General features: G+C 40.5%; 1 protein-coding gene across 1 annotated transcript in view; it reads left to right on the top strand.

Annotated features, from left to right (window-relative positions):
* The window catches only part of LOC141764401 (uncharacterized), a 44694-nt gene that overhangs the window by 5437 nt on the left and 20620 nt on the right, over nucleotides 1-18637 (top strand). The window contains exons 2-11 of the mRNA XM_074629629.1: nucleotides 7232-7283; nucleotides 9827-9924; nucleotides 12976-13121; nucleotides 13288-13383; nucleotides 14384-14505; nucleotides 14739-14847; nucleotides 15206-15314; nucleotides 16195-16289; nucleotides 17460-17574; nucleotides 18157-18456. Coding sequence (XP_074485730.1) covers nucleotides 7232-7283; nucleotides 9827-9924; nucleotides 12976-13121; nucleotides 13288-13383; nucleotides 14384-14505; nucleotides 14739-14847; nucleotides 15206-15314; nucleotides 16195-16289; nucleotides 17460-17574; nucleotides 18157-18456 — 1242 coding nt within the window. The remainder of the gene's footprint in view (nucleotides 1-7231; nucleotides 7284-9826; nucleotides 9925-12975; nucleotides 13122-13287; nucleotides 13384-14383; nucleotides 14506-14738; nucleotides 14848-15205; nucleotides 15315-16194; nucleotides 16290-17459; nucleotides 17575-18156; nucleotides 18457-18637) is intronic.

Genomic DNA, 18637 nt, shown 5'->3' on the forward strand with positions numbered 1-18637 from the left:
TCTGCAAGCGAGGCTGATATGAAACATATTTATGAAACGTATTTTTGGTTCAGAAACGTCGACATTCAACGTGTCCGTGGTTTGCAGAAACATCGATACCAACAATGTTTTTCTGGCGACTGGGCTGCCAGAAATTACAAAATATAACAAACACAATTTCTCAACTCACTAATTAACATGTTGTATCTCAGTTAATAAATCCATACAACATATTCATTTATAAAAAAAAATTAACACTAAACTAAAATTAAACTATTTCTTGGCTGGAAAGAGTAACTTCCTGGAGTTTCTTGTTGTCTCAAAATTGCTTCCGGCCAAGAAATAATCCAACACATAATGACCCGTAAAATTGCAAACTGTTGCTTTTTACACTTTCGTTTTTATAGTTTTATCTTTTTCTCAGTCTAAAATTGTGTCTCCTTGAGGTGTCAACAGGATCTCATTTCCTACAGAAAGTTGTTTCTCCCATAATAATGTATTATTATTATTAATATTATAATAAACCCACCTTAACACCAAAAGAATCTGTTAAATGGAAAAATCAACTTGAAACAGCTTCAACTTGCTTTTCTGATGCCAAGAATAATATTTTGGTCATTTTAATATGTATATATACTGTGTATTTCTGAGAAATAACATATTTTGGACATTCAGAAGGTGTACGTTATTTAAATAACTTTAAGGATAATGCTGGCTTTATTCTTCTTACTGTAAACAAATCCCATGAAAAGACCCAAACCAACAATGTGTCCGTCCGTCTCTAAAGTCTTTACTTGTTAGAAGGATCAATTCATTGTTGGTTTTGGACTTGTTTGTTGACAATAAGAAAAATATAGAACATCACCAGACTTATTCGTTAAGTTTAAAGTCTTGCTGCAATCAGTGGATTCACAGATTTTTTTGATCAAAGTAGATTTTTTAAAGTATTAATGAATCAGTTCAGACGGATAGACGTTGAGTTTCTGGTGCACTTTAAAATAGATGACATTAAAAGCCAGCGCCTGCTTACGCACAAAGTAAAGTGTATTTCTAATGGTTTCCTTATCTTTGGCTCAGTTGCAATAAAGCTCTTTATCTCAGAGATATCAGAACGTCCTTATTATATCTCTTTTATGTTGCAGCAAGCAACTGAAATGGGCACTAAGTCATTTATACGATGTATCTGCTCCTATCGACGATCAGGGAAGGGCAACAACACGGACCGCTTTTTGGCACATCCGGTATTAAAGAATGGTATTCCCATAATTTAAAGTAAACGACCATATCCAAACTCAGCAGTGCTGTGATAGACCAGCAGGAAACCAGCAGAGATATTAAACATAATTCGTTTTCATTTGTTGCACATGAAGAGTTGAAAAATGTATCAACCATTTTAATCACTTTTCACTAACACACTTGCTGTGAAATGCTGCAGCTCCAGCTTCTCAAATGTGACTATTAGCTGCTTTTTTGTCTCATATGACAGATTGTAATCAGCATCAATCCCAATTTTTGAACGCCGAAAATAATGCGCAATTAATTGTGTTTCCTTCCTTAAAATTCGGACGATTTTGAAATAATATCTATGTGTGGTTATTTGACTGATATTGCAATATAATTTGTCAAAGGCTACAAATAACACAGGAAAGCACTTTAACTATTAACACTAAACACACCACCTTAACCCTGTAATGTTCCAGTTGGAACATATTGGAGTATTATATTATAGGCCTACAATAGAAAATGCATAGCTCAAGAATAACCATATAGCAATAAAACCACAGCTGATTATGACTGACACAGAATAACATGCTTAAAGAAAATAATGAATAAATAGGAAAAAGTCCCAAGAGATTGTTGATTCTGGCTGATACACACGTCAACATGTGAATAAGAGAGTACTGGCACTTATTTTTTTCCACTTGAAGCCCCTCGTTGTAAGCAACTGAAGTGTGCTCTAAGTAATTCATACAATGTATTTTCCCATATCAACGATCAAGGAAGTGCCCCGACCGACCGTGTTTTGTCACAGCCAGTAGAAGTTTATTAAGTACCACAAACTAATTAACTAAGAGCTGTTGGCCATGACATTGTCATTGTAAGTAAAGGAGCACCTACAAAAATTAAATTAAATGAAACAATTAAAGTTACTACTAGAGATCCCTTCCACTACTATTAGTAGTACAAGATTAAAAATTTTCCTGAACACATAAAAGAATTTCAAAATGTTATTATAATATTATTAGGGATGTCAAAGTTAATGCGATAATAACACGTTAACGCAAATATGTTTTAAAGCCACTAATTTCTTTAACAGATTAACACAATTTGGGATTTTTAGGTTGTAGTAGGCTCAGTTCAAAGTTTAAAGCTAGAGTGAAGATGCTGGTATCATATGAAACTAGAACCTGAGGAATTCATTGGTACCAACCATGTCATGCTAGCTTGTCAGGAAGGAGGTTAAATAACACTCCAAACTTTTGCTAAATTTTAGAAAAAAACTGTCATGGCCATTTTCAAAGGGGTCCCTTGACCTCTGACCTCAAGATATGTGAATGAAAATGGGTTCTATGGGTACCCACGAGTCTCCCCTTTACAGACATGCCCACTTTATGATAATCACATGCAGTTTGGGGCAAGTCATAGTCAAGTCAGCACAATGACACACTGACAGCTGTTGTTAACTGTTGGGCTGCAGTTTGCCATGTTCTGATTTGAGCATATTTTTCATGCTAAATGCAGTACCTGTGAGGGTTTCTGGACAATATTTGTCATTGTTTTGTGTTGTTAATTGATTTCCAATAATAAATATATACATACATTTGCATAAAACAAACATATTTGCCCACTCCCATGTTGATAAGAGTATTAAATACTTGACAAATCTCCCTTTAAGGTACATTTTGAACAGATAAAAATGTGCGATTTATCATGATTAACTATGGACCCTAATGCGATTAATCGCAATCAAAATATTAATTGATTGACAGCCCTAATATTATAATATTATACTGTATATCTGCATATTGTTTTTCTGATTATGGTCCTTGCAGCACTCTCATCACATCGCCTTGTCAACCTGTCATTTTGTACTTTTGATGAAAATGTGATATCGTTGCAGCACTATTAGCACATGGTGACCCCGAATCCGGTCACTTTAACATATGTATGCAACCGTCTGGAAACAGAGCGAACATGTCGGTGACGCAGTTTGTTTTAGGCTACGCGTTACGCTCAAACTCTAAATGCATGATGACAGGCGGAAGTCAGAGGGGATGAAAACTGGACTTCAGAACATTTCTGGTAATGAGAACCCTTGAGAAACCCTCCACTTCACCTCTCCGGAGGTTTGGGAATCTGCTCGGTTACGCTGAAGGTTGCTTTGCCAGCAGCTTACAGCTCGTTGGTTCTCTTTGTTGAGACTGAGGGGTTTCAAATTAAAATGTGAATGACATGATTTCATGTCAAATACTGTATAAACTCTTGAATAGCTTACAATTTGTGGGAGATGCTACAAAATAATATCATAGTATAATCCATGCCAAGTGATTGACAGTCTGTGAGAATGGCACATTGAGGGGTTGCCATGGTAACCGGGGCTCGGTTGCAGTGTTATGCCTAAAATTATCATAAAAATAAAGAAAGAAAAAATTAACACTGGTCCAAGGACACCATCAGAGAAAACATTATGGTAATGCTCTTACACATACAGTTAACGTCAGAGAAGGAAAATACATAAATTTGAAATTTACGGTAAATAAAATTGACAAGAAATAAATAAACTGATACAATTATGGAGAGGGTTGTTATGAATGAAATAATAAGTGTGAGTTTCAAGATAAAAATCAGTTTGAGAAGCGATCCAAGTATTTGATTATTTATACATTGTAGTTTGGGGTTAGAAGGGGGTCATTGTTAAGTAATGCCATGATCCAGACTTCATGAATTTAAAGAAGGATAATCTATTGAGAAAAACAGAACGAGAAGGGCTCGGAGGACTCAGAGAATGCAGACCTCCGCCAAGGCCAAATGCCATCTTGCAATGTTAATCACCAGAGGCCCCACGATACGATATTATCACGATACTTAAAGCTGGAGTAGGCGTGATTGGAGCAAATTTGATTAAAAAAAATATTTTATAAAACGGTCACTATATCCTGACAGTAGTGCATGAGACAGGTAATCTGAAAAAAATCATGTGCCTCTGTGTCCTCCGGTGCTCCTAACGGCATCTGCAAGATTTCACAGACCGGAGGAAAATGACCAATCAGAGCCGAGCTGGAGCCGGCCGTCTCTGAGCAGCTGTCAATCACTCGTGAACTCCAATCAAACGGTCAAACTAGGCAGCGCTGATCAAATATGAATCAATATTCTGTTACTGTAATGCCTATTTCTCTCCTCAGATGTTTTCAAAATCATCTTGTAGTGTACTGTTTATCTGTAAAATGAGAAAGTTTGTGACCCGGCAGCCATGTTGAGATCAGCTGAGGAAATAACAAACACCGCCCACCTGCCAGAGAAAACTTTCTCATTTTACAGCTAAACAGTAGGCATTACTGTAACAGAATATTCATACTTGATCAGCGCTGCCTGGTTTGATCGTTTGATCGGAGTTCACGAGTGATTGACAGCTGCCTCCGCTGAATGAACAGCCAATAGGAACGCTCTCTCTCTGAAATGACCTGTGATTGGCCCGTCATGGGCTAGATTTTTGAAAGCCTGAAAACAGAGCCATGAGGAGGTGCAGAAGTCTAGTTTTCTCTCAGAACACTTGAATTACAATATGCTGAAAGGTTATTTTGACATTTTTGCCCAATGATGCTAAAAACATTCTGCCTACTGCAGGTTTAAGATGATCTCATTGCGATTTTAAATATTTGGCGATATGCTCGGTATTGTGATAAGATAAATTGCAATATATACCTCTTTTCAATTGCAAATTATGCAGTTTGTCAACATATGTTTTATCTAATAAGATACAGTTAATAACATACGATATTTTTTATTGCAGAAAAATGTGTTTGTCAGTCGAGCAGACTGACTGAACACTGTCATAAAAACATAAATGTTGCATCAAGCACCTGACAAACTGAACTGTTTGTATTAGAGTCAACATTGTAGTTGCAATATTAATAGTTTATATGATAAAGATCGATACTTGACGTATGTGTACCGATACAATATTGCCACGCAAAATATTGCGATACTGTGTTGTATAAATTTTTTTTTCCACCCCTATTTGTGAAAAATAATTTGTGTATCCGCCCTGTGATTTCAGATCCGGTCCAAAATTGAATGCGTTTTTCCTTGGCCCACGCTACACCCTTCCACTAGGTTTCATAACAATCGAGCCTGTAGTTTTTCCGTAATCCTGCAGACAAACAGACAAACAAACATAACAGAAAACATGACCTCCTTGGCGGAGTTAATAATTGTGGGTGTTGGATGTCGTGGCCTTGCCATAAATTTGTGGTTATGTGGCTCCCTGATGGTGACACAGATATCTGCACTCATTGATTCATCTACTGGGGAGGGGGGGGGGGGGGATGATTCGTATTTTTAATCCGAGATAGATCGGGGGGGAACCTAAACGTTTATAAACACACACACACACATGCAGGAGGATGATGTCAGCTGCAGAGTGTAAACACAAGCAGCAGAACTACCGATCATCAGCACGCGCTCTTTAGCAAATTACAGCGAAAATTAGAGTGTGAGAGCAGGATGAAGGGATGAAGTGCAGATAGAGCTGCAGAGAGAAGGAGAAGCTTTTCCCCAGATTACAGCTACAGATTACGGCCCATGGATTATGAGGGTTTGACCAAAAAAAAAAAAGAAAAAAAGTAAAGGCAGAGAGACAAATAAGCCGCTTTTTTTCTGTGTCCTTTTCAGAGTGAGTTGTGTGTTGGTTTCTGTGAGTGTTTGCGTCTGTGTGCTTCTTCCGGCTGTCTGGTGTCTTTATCTTTCTGATGCTCCAATCAACGATCAAGGTTATCACACATGTGCACAGTCACATAATCACAAGCACAGGCGCATATAAACCTGTACAGTATATATACACCCAAACATACTTCAAACATACCTACAGACGTGAGTGGAATCAATCTTTCATCCAGAGCTGCAACGAACGATTATTTTAACTGTCAATCAATTTGAGAGAGATAGCAGGTTACGATCATGAGTTTGGACTTTATGTTTTCATGTAATCAATTATGCACCAGACACATGCTTCTTTGTCAAATGATGACTTTCAGTAGAGCAAGGCTTATTTTACCCTCTAGCTACATTTTGGGAAATATACCTATTCTTTCTGAGACCTAGGTGAAAGTAGAGCTGCAACGATTAAACGATTAGTTGTAAACTGTTATATTAATCGCCAACTATTTTGATAATCGATTAATCAGTTTGAGTGATTTTGTTTAAGAAAATCTATTCAATTAAACTTTATATGTATATTCTATCTACATTATATACTAGAATTTTTTTATTCTGTTTACGTTTTGACCAATTTGTTGCTGCATTATAAAGGTTTACACGTTAATTGTAATTTCTATTCATTTTGAAGATTATTTACCGAGTTGCTGGTGTACGATTTATTATTTTAATAATACATAACAGTTAAAAAAGATATATCTATGTATTTATTTGTTACATTTTGTTTTGGAAAGTTAGGAAAACAATGTTTAAGGCAAGTCTGATGTTGCCTTACACATAAAAGAATGATCCCAGTCACTTCCACACAGTGAGGCATACAGCTTATTAATTAAACACTGGTATCGGATCGGTACTCGGTATCAGCCGATACCCAAAGCCCAGGTATTGCTATCGGTATCAGGACTGAAAAAGTCGGATCGGTGCATCCCTATTTTACATTAGTAACACTGGGTTGAAAGCAATCTTATATTCCAATTATTATCAATTGAGAAACACACAAATTGCAGATTTTTTCATGTGATTCAGACTCAGATAAAAGTGTAGATTGAGCTTTTTTAGATGAGTTCTCTTTGTCTTTCCTACCTCGTCACTTCTCCTTGACCTCTGCTGCTGTTGCAGCAGTGAAGAAACTGTTGTTTTAGAGCGCTCACAGGTTTAAAAGTGTTGCTGTCAACTCTACCTGCAGGGAATGAATAATTAGAATATGTACGAGGAGAGAGAAGACATTAATCACTGAAGTCTGAATAGATTTAAATTTTGACTGTTTTTGTAATGAGTGTGTTGTTCCCTCTCTCTGTTCTCTCATTCTCTGTTTCAGAGCTCCTCGGAGCAGCAAAGCGAGTGAACGTCAACATCCAGGATGCAGACGGGTGAGGGACAACAGCCTTTCTAATTAATGTTCTCCTTGCTATTGTTCCACATTGCCATCATCCTTTTCTTTAAAAGGTTAATTTCCCTCATCTTCTGTCCTTCATTGTTTCCTCCCATCTCTGCTTTCTTTCAGTCTTCTTGACATCATATTATGCCATTACATGTTTCATGAGAGTGTTCATTACGTTGCATCGTAGTTGCAGAGTTTACTCCCTGAATTTGTATCACAGTAGATTACACATAGGTTAGATTCAAGATATTTAAATATTCAAAAGTAAAATATAAATATTTGATGGTGTTGTGAAACAACAGAACCTGTTGCAAACACAACATAGTATTTAGGACAGTGGTTCCTAAATTGGAGGTCAGAACCCCCCCGAGGGATTATAAAATGTGCCTATAATCAATATTATGATACAGTGGACTAAATAACAATGTGACAATGTAAAAGGGGTCGCTCGTATTGATGAACCGTCAGAGAATTATCACCCAAATCTGCAGCTCCCCTCGGCTCTACAGAGCTTTATAGAGAGTTTCAGCTCATTGTTTTGCTGTCCGGCTGCAACTTAACTGTTTTGGTTCATTCTCACCGCTCAGCTTAATTTTTGACCACAGCAGGAAGCTGTTTTCAGTGAAAAAACTCTAAAAACCTTTCTGTACTCTACCTGCTCAGCACCAAACAGCAGACAGACACAGTTAGAGACTAGCTGATGAAGATTTAGAGCATTTAGCAGCTAAAGCGACGGCAAAAATACGTTTTGAGGGATTACGGTCACAGTTTTAAACAGTTTTAAACATGTGATTAACGTTGTAAATGGAGACAAAACAAAACCAAAACACAACAACACTACTTAGTTAGGTTTAGTCAACAAAACTACTTGTTTATCATGGTATGGCTTGAAATGACTAAGAAAATGAAACTGAAGAAAAACCAAAATGCAACTAATGTGCTTAGTTAAGTTTAGGCAATACAACTACTGGGTTAGGTTTAGCATGAAAACATCATGGTTTGGTTTAAAATTACTTTGTTTCACTGAGTACGTTGTTATTCATTATTCAATAACATTTTTATACAACGTATTTATATGTTACGTCACCTGCTCTGCACGTCGCTCGTTGTACTACGTCACTTGCTGCTGCCGTCCGCAGACTTACAAAGATATTTGTGAAACGTAAAAGACAAACGGAATCTGCAAAAAAATATGTTTCCTTCCCAATGTAATTGAGAACGCAATTTAGTTGAACACAAAGGGCTGAGCGACAGATATCTCCCTCAGGACTTGGTAGAGAGAGTGAATATTGGACATTAGTCAAGTGTCCAGAAACATGACTCCAAATGAATGATAATCTTACTCCGTAAATGCTGGATGCGCCAATAAGCAACTGTTTGCCAACACGTTCACTGTATCAACTTAAAGAATAACTTAAAGGTGCACTATGTAGGATCTGGAGGCATCTAGCGGTGAGGTTGCAGATTGCAACCAACTGAAACTTCTCCTGTGTGCCAAGCTTGTAGGAGAACGGTGGCCGATGCGAAAGTGTGAAATCTAGAGCCAGTGTTTGGTTTGTCCGTTCTGAGGATCCGTTCCTTATGTAGATATAAACGTCTCATTCTAAGGTAACAAAAACACAATGATTCGTATTTTCAGGTGATTATACACTAAAGAAAACATACATATTAATATTGTATTCCATTTCTCCCAATAGATCCCCTTAATTGTTACACACTGCTCCTTTAATATCCCTTGAAAATCTTGTCTGTTCTGACCTCCAATGGTTTAACGTTTCACCTTGCTGAAGTGATGAACAGGTTTACTCCAGGACCCTGCGACATCAAAATACCAAACTCCTACAAACCTCTGTGTGTGTTTATTCTCTAGCAGACACACGGTTTAATCATCCATCTGACTGGGGAAGCAAAAAGGACATATCTCCTTCTGAGATCAATATACAACCAACCGTATCATTTTACACATTACCCTATCTGTGAAACATGTAGGCAGCTGAAGACTGTAATTACCTTAAAGGAAAGCCAACATTTCTCAACCCTTAATTTGCTCAGAAACGTTCCCTTATCGACTCTGAATGTACAACTATGGATTTTGGCTATATTTAGACTGGTGAGTGGTTAAGCGTTTTATGTGCACATGCTTGGTTTGCGATTGTGTTCCATTCGTCCCCATCAGATAACAAAGATCTTTTTATTACAATGATTGGAATCAGATAATTGGACTCAACTCCTTGTGTAATGACTGATGAATCGTTGATTTGACTCCAGGGCCCGGCCCTTATATTCACCAGGGATCCATTAGACACACACGCACACACACACACACAGGGGCGCGCTGTGTGTACGCTTGGCTCCGGGGTAGAGAGATTGCTTATTAATGGAAGTAGGTCATTTGCCCCCTCCCGTCGCTCACACAGAGCTGAGGGGCGGAGCTGCTCTACGCTGAAGATTATTTCAGCAAAGTTATGCTCCGGTTTTACACTATGTATGTGAATATGTGTATTTTTAAACCTAATCTGTGTCTGTGTGAAGGTTGGCACCGCTGCACCATGCTGCTCTGAGTGGTAACAAGGAGCTGATCTCTCTGCTGCTGGAGGCCCAGGCAGCCGTGGATATTAAAGACCATAAAGGTAAAAAATACGCACTGGTTTTCATGTGTCCTCACAAGGCACTATGTTACCATGAAACAGGCACACACAGCTGGCCAGAAAACAATCACACACACAAAAAAACAGGAAAACAAATACATATTCCTGGCTTCCCCTGCGTGACCGATAATACCATGCTGTGTAATAACAGGTGAGCTTGTTTGAAATGCAATAAAAACTCTCTCTGTGTGTAGTGTTTATGGGAGGTGACAGATTTGTGTGCACAGCAAACAATAGACAATAGAAGAGCTTCATAGCTGCAGAACTGGGAGCCAAGTGGAAGCAGAGCAGCATCTCCGTCTCACACTGGCAGATTCAAGAAGAAGGAAAAGAAGAAGAAAAAATCTCAGGGCAGATGGGAGATATAATCCCTTCAGGATGTAGGCCTACTGCCTCCATGCTCGCAGTCAGCTCAGTCATGGCTCTAAATAGAGGTATACACTGGCAGGCATCCTCACCAGGTGGTCCCATCTCCTCAACTCTCTCCATGGAGGTGGTAGGGAAACCTTAAATCATTCCTCCGGTGCCTGGCGAGCTCCTGGTGAGGACTGGAAAGCCAGATATTTCCCTCGGGAGTTTTTAGAGACCAAAATAGAGCAAAAAGGACAGAATGCTAATGTTGCTTTGCGTCTGCTGGATGTTTAAAGAGCCGATCACATGTTGCGTCTTTTGCACGCACAAATTCATTATTTTAAATGGAGACGCGTCCGCGGTGCACTGAGATGGAAAACTCTCAACTGTGACAAAAATGAACCAATCAACTCCACAGGACTTGCTTCACCCTTTCCCTCCGAGGACATCACAACAGGTTTTGGTTGCTTCGTAACGGCAGACGCGACAGGAACGCAACCTCCTAAGCACCTTGGATAAAAGATTGAAAGCGACGTTTTCAATGTGTTTTTAGACGCAACATGTGAAATGGGCAACGATTTACTTGTTCGCCAGCCGATTAGACGTTTTTTCCTAAACTTAACCAAGTCATTTTGTTGCCTAAACCTAAAGAAGTTGTTGTGTTTGTGTTAAAAACGTAACGTTTAATTCCCCTGTTGACCCACATCTATGGTGCTTATCGCGACCGATAACGCGTATTTAATGGCCTTAACAGCTGAACCGGGTGTGTTCGCCATATCAGCTTAAATATGTAAATATCGTGTCACAGCTTGCAGGTTCAAGATTCATCCCTCACTCGGATTGGACAAGACAAACTGTTTCTTGGGACTTTCTGGGAAGTTCTGATCCTCATCCAGACCACGTCACAACCGTTTACAAAATGTTCTTGTGCAAAGATGCCAACTTAAAGTCACTGACCTGGACATCCTGCAGGCCTGGGCCTCTGGGCTTTATATCCTGTCCAAAAAAAAATCATAAACAGAAAAAGGGGCCAAGCAACTCTGTGTTCAGCGACTCTGCCAAGATAGTCCTGGGAACACAGTTGAGGGTATTTCCAAACTCATTTGTTTGTGATTATCAAATTTCTGTGAGACCTTTATTATCGTTATTAACCACCCCTGCCGGACAAATAAAACACTATTCGACGGGACATATGAATCACAATATCTCAACAATTGAGCTTTCAGGATGAACTACACCTTTGACTGCTGGAGAGGAAATGGGCTCAGAAATTCCTGAGTTTTCCCCCCAACTTCAAACAGTCCAGTTTCTCTCTTTCCCTGCACAGTCTGAGTGAAGTCCTCTCTTCTCTTTGCACACTATCTAGAAACTCTTCGAGGCTTCTTGAGAGTCATTTTCCATCACATCTCTTCACATACTCCGGCTTTTCTTCTGTAACTCCTACAGCTGCTGTGTCTCTTTATCCTGCCAGCACCTCTCTTCTGAGTCAGGAATCCCTCATGCCAGCCAGGCCTGGAGGGCCTCTTTATTCAGCTCCACGATGTAGCTCATCGCTGGTATTAAGACTGGGGGTCTTGGGTTGCTGCCACGAGAAACATGCTCACTGCTCCTTGCAGCCGCTACTACAAAGTGGTGTTTAATGTCTTCTGGTTAGAGGCACTAGTAATGACTCCGTGGTGGATTTTTTGTGCTGTGCTCAACTGAACTTTGCATTACCTTGCATTTCCTGCATGGGCTGCAATGTCCAGTTTTCTATAAGGTCCTCTAAGGTCTTGTTCAGCCACTTATAGGAGATTTCTTGTCTTGCCCTTTTGTCTGAAAGCAGTTTGTCTTTAACGTCCCGTGAGTGCGATGCTTGCACAAACAATACCCCGACGGTCACAAAAGGTCACAAGCATGTCAACTACAGTATGACTGCATTTCCGTAAGGGGAACTGAGAGTTTGTGCCTGTATAACAGATAATACAGAAATGTTTGCAAAAAATGCATTCACATTAGGGCTGAAACTAACAATTGTTTTCATCATTAATTAATCTACTGATTGTCTTTTCGATTAATCCATCGATCATTTGGTCTATGGCGGAGGTTCTCAAACGTTTTACTCAAAGGTCCACATCTGATTTTTAGTCAAGGTCAGAGGTCCGGAACGATTGGCGATAACAAAATAACATTTAATCAACTCATTTAAGAACTGCCATACTCTCTCAGTAGGCTACTCGTCATCGCAATTAACTAATGTCACATCTCTTGTGATTGGGCCAGCAAGAAATCTTGCTCAGAGACAGTTATTATCATGTCTGAAAAGATGGTGACGGACAAAATGCTGAACTCGAGAGTTCAAAACGGTAGCCCACAAACCAATGGGTGATGTCACGGTGACTACGTCCACTTCTTATATACAGTCTATGGTACTTAGCGTAATAAGCCAAATGGAGTTAATTAGTGAGTTTAATAGTTGAGTTTAGTGATTCTACTGTAAAAGGTGTTTTCACTGCTGGATTGCCACAAACTGGTCTGTCTATAACAATAATAGCAGTGTGTATTTGCATGAATTCATGTGTCTTTATATTCTCATTTTCTTGTATGTATCTGTGTGCATGTCCTTGTGGGGTCTGGTATGTCTGTGTTTTATGGTGCTGTCATCCTTGTCTGTGTGTTTATCTATGTGTGTGTTCTGTGTAGGGATGCGTCCTCTGCATTACGCCGCATGGCAGGGGAAGACTGAACCAATGAAAATGCTGCTGAAGTCAGGCTCGTCAGTCAACGGGCAGTCAGATGAAGGACAGATCCCTCTCCACCTATCAGCTCAGCACGGACACTATGACGGGGTAACTGTGTTTGTGTGTGTACTGTAGGTGTGTAAAGTGGCCGTATGTGTGTGTTTTTGTGAGGTGTTGTGTTGTTTTGTGTGTCCGATGATGCATGCATGATTTGTGGTTGTTGCAAGCTGGGACATTCAGAAGTGACAGTGAGATTTCTGTGTGTGTGTTACAGTCGGAGATGTTACTACAACACCAGTCCAACCCGTGTATCTCAGACTCAGCTGGGAAAACACCTTTGGACCTCGCCTGTGAATTTGGACGTGTCGGAGTGAGTAGATTTGACTGAAAACCAAAAGATACATTTTTATTTTATTTAACCTTTATTTAGCCAGGAAAACCTCACTTACCGGGGCGTTGAGAGCTAAACGCACTGCAACTTTTTTAAACTTATAAATGAGAAATTTGACCTCTGTATTTAACCCATCCTAAACATTGTAGGAGCAGTGGGCTGCTGTAAAGCGCCCGGGGAGCAAACCGCCAACATTGTGGTTAAAAGACGACCCGCTCTACCCACAGAGCTACAGTCGCCCCCTTAAGAAACACATACAAAGAGACAAAACACAAGCATCTTCATCAATTTGTGTGCAACATTTGGAAAAAAAAGTGCTGCAAATTTAGAAAAAAAATCAACCAAATACAGAAACACTGCAAATTCAGAAAACACAACCAAATACACACAACAGAACAAATACAGAAACCAATTTAACAGTTATGCCAAATTCAACTGCGGCCATTTGATTTTGCGGCGAAGTGCGGCCAAACGAAAGTTGGGAAATGTAAAAATTTTAGCTGTGAATTGCGGCCAGAGAGGACCAGTAAGCAGATCCTGTGACTCCTGTGACATGTTGACCTAAGTTACAAAATAATTTCTTCCCGTCTTGAGGTCAGAGGTCAAGGGACCCCTTTGAAAATGGCCATGACAGTTTTTTTTTCATCGCCAAAATTCTTCACAAGGTTGGGCTAAGTATGAGATAGTATGACATTAGGTTGGTACCAATGGATTCCTTAGGTTTTCTAGTTTCATATAATATCAGTATCTTCATTCTAGCTTTAAAACTGAGCTCGCTACAACCTCCGGAAGATCGATTGCGTTAATGCATTAAAGAAATTAGTGCCGTTAAAACGTGTTTGCGAATAACGAATACGTTATCGCGTTAACTTTGACAGCCCTAATTCCAAAACATTGGCAGCCAGAAAAGAGAGCGCACTGTTTCTGCAATTCACATGGAAGCCAAATTTGAATGTGTGTGTGTGTGTGTGTGTTTTAGGTGGTCCAGCTCCTGCTGAGCAGTAACATGTGTGCAGCCATGCTGGAACCGAAACCCTCCGACCCCAACGGAGTGTCACCTCTGCACCTCGCTGCCAAGAACGGACACATTGATGTCATACGGTCTGAAAAAACTTGTCCTTTCAGTGTGTGTCTGTCTTCATATGCACTGTATCTGCCTGTCTGTCCACTTGACTCAGTCATCTAATCCAACCTTAGCTCCTTGGTCACGATAAATTAAAAAAATAATAGATTTAGTTTTTATTTTTCTAACTATTGTAAGCACTTTGATGAAATGATGTTATGAAAGATGCTCTACAAATAAAGGTTGATATTCTCATTATTTTGTGCTGCAGGTTGCTGATTCAGGCTGGTATAGATATCAACAGACAGTCCGAGTCTGGCACAGCGCTACATCAGGCAGCCCTCTGTGGGAAGACAGAGGTAGTGCGCCTGCTGCTGGATGTGAGTCCATCTGTCTGTCTGTTTAATGTGTTTACAAAAGCAACTGTTGTTAAAACTGCCTCCCTTTCCTCAGCTCAGCGAGTTTTGCACCTCAGCACTTGGCATTCATCCCACTGAGCTGTGTGATGAAGCCTGTGGGATACGTTAGCTTGTTACATAAAAGTCTAGCAGAGTGGCCAGCATCCTACCAGCCATGCAGTATTCAAATCAACTCGGTTTTGTTTTTTAACCCTTTTGTTGCTGTGGCAGCACACACAACAAATGTTAGCAGCAGACATGTACACACAGTATACATTATATCCCTATTATGAGTTTCATGTTGCAGCTTTAAACGTTTTTCTTCTCCACTTCCATCCAGAGTGGGATCAGTGCCGGGGTGAGAAACACTCTGAGTCAAACAGCCTTGGACATCGTTAACCAATTCACCACCACACAGGCTAGCCGAGAGATCAAACAACTACTGAGAGGCGAGTACCACCAGTATTACCACTTAATGTAGTCTCACAATCCAATACCAAGTAATACTCGGGTTGGAATCACGAATAATGATACAAATACTTTTTAATAAAAGGGGTTAGTGCACTATGGTGTATGGGGAGAGTCATGTGCCCTGATTTTATCAGTAATAGGCAACTTCTGAGTTTCATTACCAACAAATTGGCAAACATTAAAGGTATGCCGTTCGCCTCGCTCAGAGGCCAACCTTACCATAGTAACACTACTTTAGGAGCAACGGAAGTCAGACGGCGGCTGGCGGTACCACGGTTTTGCCCTCTGCGGCTCATGTTACTGCAGTTTCACAAGCGTGTCGGAGAACTATGGTGGCCTTCAGGTAATGTAATAAGGCAAATCCGTTCTGGGCTACTGTAGGAACATGGCGGAGCAACATGGTGGACTCCGTGAAGAGGTCCTGCTCCCTATGTAGACATGAAGGGCTCATTCTAAGCTAACGAAAACACAACGATTCTTAGTTTCAGGTGATTATACACTAATGAAAACATATTTATGATTATATTCCCTTTCTGCTAATAGATCCCCTGAAATGTTACACACTGTTCCTTTAACAATGTTTTTTACTATATTCTATTAATTACTAAATTACAGGACAGATTTTAATCCCAAATGTTGTGTTAATTTACTGAATTTATTAGATAATTACATGCATTCATACATTCACCAGCAGCATAGAAGCAAACAGTGCATGCTCCTCACCCATTGTCTTCTGCTCCCTCCTGACTTTCTGTTCTACTTTTTACAACTACCTGAAACTCTCAGCTGGTGCTCTTGTCCTCTACTTGACTCTACTCAACTCCACTGCTACACTCATACTAAACTTTTGTCCTATAGATGCCTCGGCTGCGATGCAGGTGCGTGCGCTGAAGGATTACTGCAACAACTACGACCTGACCAGCCTCAACATCAAAGCTGGAGACATTATCACGGTACATAGATCAGATGATCGTCCCAAAATACAATAGCCTACATTTCTCAACCTGTTCTTCATAGATAGACATAGACATATGAACATAGATTGCCACAACACTGCGTAGCTTTTGTAAAACTTTCAATTAAATACCAGGAGCCAGTTGTACCAGTCCATAAGTTCAAACTTAGCCTTGTTATGACATAGCTAAGTAGGCCTATTTACTAAGTGAATACCAACACATCACTAAATCAAAATGGATTGCACCACAATAACCAGTTCTTACATAGAGATTAGTTGTGACTAATTACTTAAAACCATTAACTGCCAGGTGTAACTGCTGCGTACGGCATAAACACCAGGGGTAGACTTTACCGTTAGGTAGGCCTAAGGTAGGTAACTGCCTGGGGCCTCAACTAAAAAGGCTACACAGCTATAGATTTATTAGGATGTTTAGATATGACATTTTTTAAATTATGTTACTATTCTAACTTATTGAACCATGAAAAAAACTAAATATAAGATAAGGATATAAAGTAGAGCATGGATTTAATTAGCGACGGTATTTTGTTGTGTTATAAGTTAGTATCAGGTCATACACCGGGGAAATACAGTCTTACTCATGGGGGGAAAAACACTAACAAGTTGCAGCTTACTCACAGTCACACGGTGAAATACACTCCGGTTCTGCGTCCAGTTGGTTATCCACTCGTGTTGATTTCAGGGAAGTGAAGAAGAGCCCGGTTGTTATTGTTAGTTCAGCATCCATGTAACGTTAGTGTATCCAGCAAAAAATTGGCAACCCTGTAGTTATCCAGCAATCATGTAACGTATCCAAGATCCAGCAGCAAAAAGGAACTGCAGTCAGTTTGTCAGCGATAGGAGGCAGTTAACAGGTTTATTGCAGGAATTACAGATGGCAGGAGATGACATGGGTGAGTTAATGGCAGGAGAACATCGTGGAAGCAGAGGAAGCAGAGGGAATAAGTTGTCGATAAGTGGAAGGAAAGCCGGGGTTTGATATACTGTGGGTTGATGAACTGACTGCAGCCAGGTGTGTGGTGAGCTGGGAGCCATGAGGAGCTGGTGGCCAGCAGGTGTGTTGGTCGGCTGCATCCAGGTGAGCGGCCACCGCTGTCTGTGGCCGTGACGATAATCTGATCTGTGAACTCTACGTGTGTGTTGACAGGTTTTGGAGCAGCACTCTGATGGCCGATGGAAAGGCTGTATTCATGACAACCGCACAGGAAATGACCGTGTGGGCTACTTCCCCTCCAACATGGTGGAAGTCATCAAGAGGGCAGGTGACCACCCACATCACAGCTGTATGTGTGTTTGTGTGTGTGGGTGTGGGTGTGTGTGTGTGTGGGAGGATGTGAGGATGTGTGTGTGCTTTCGCATGTGTGTGAGTTCAGTAGCTGTTCTGCAGCTACAGCTGGTCATTAGTCGTAGCCAGCTGCAGAATCATCGGCCTCTTTAGGCTGTTTTTTCCCAACCTGTCAATCATCTCCATTGATCAATACTGTCCTCTATTGGTGCCAACCCTCCTCCCTCCTCCCTCCCTCCCTCCCTCTATATCTCTGCTCCTTTTGTCACCCTCCCTAATAAATAAAACCCAACCAACCCACCCTGCTAGATTGTGATGCTTTTTGTTCATATTGTTTGTTTGCTTTGTTGCTATAGTGATATTGTATTTTAATTTTAAAGTGATATATTCCCTGTGGATATATGGATGTATTATTTTCTCACATTTTGATTTTAATCAGTTATTATTTCGTACATTTTCAGATCTGATTAGATTTGTTTTGTTTCAAGTTGACTGATCAGTTGTTGTTGTTGTTGTGTTGTTGTTGTTTTGCACCTCCCTCCTCCTGGCTCGTGTCCAGGTCACTCCCCCTCCCAGCAGTGCCACACCCTCCTGCTCCGCAGGCCCAACCCCTGTCCCATATCCACGATCAACGGACACTCATACCCCCCCTCCAAAGTCCTCCCCCTGCATCTGCCTCCCCCTCCTCCCCCTCACCCAAACGCACAGTCCCTCCCACGGTTCTCCTCCTTTGGGTACGTTCCTCTTCCCATCTCTCCTCCTTCTCTGTCCACTCCTCCTCCTCCTCCTCCTCCTCCTCCTCCTCCTCCTCCTCCTCCTCCTCCTCTCTCCACTTCTCAGGAGCAGCAGAGTCAGACAGGTACATACTGTAGTGTCACTTTAAATCACAGATAAGCATCCTTTCCATGCTGTTTGACAAGAACACATATAGAATATATTATCACATGTTCCAGCGCAACATATGTATTATATTATATTATATTATATATTAAAGGATCAGTTCACCCTAACGACGAATAGGTATATTTACCCACTTACTC

The sequence above is a fragment of the Sebastes fasciatus genome, chromosome 3 (assembly GCF_043250625.1).
Source record: "Sebastes fasciatus isolate fSebFas1 chromosome 3, fSebFas1.pri, whole genome shotgun sequence".
Taxonomy (NCBI): domain Eukaryota; kingdom Metazoa; phylum Chordata; class Actinopteri; order Perciformes; family Sebastidae; genus Sebastes; species Sebastes fasciatus.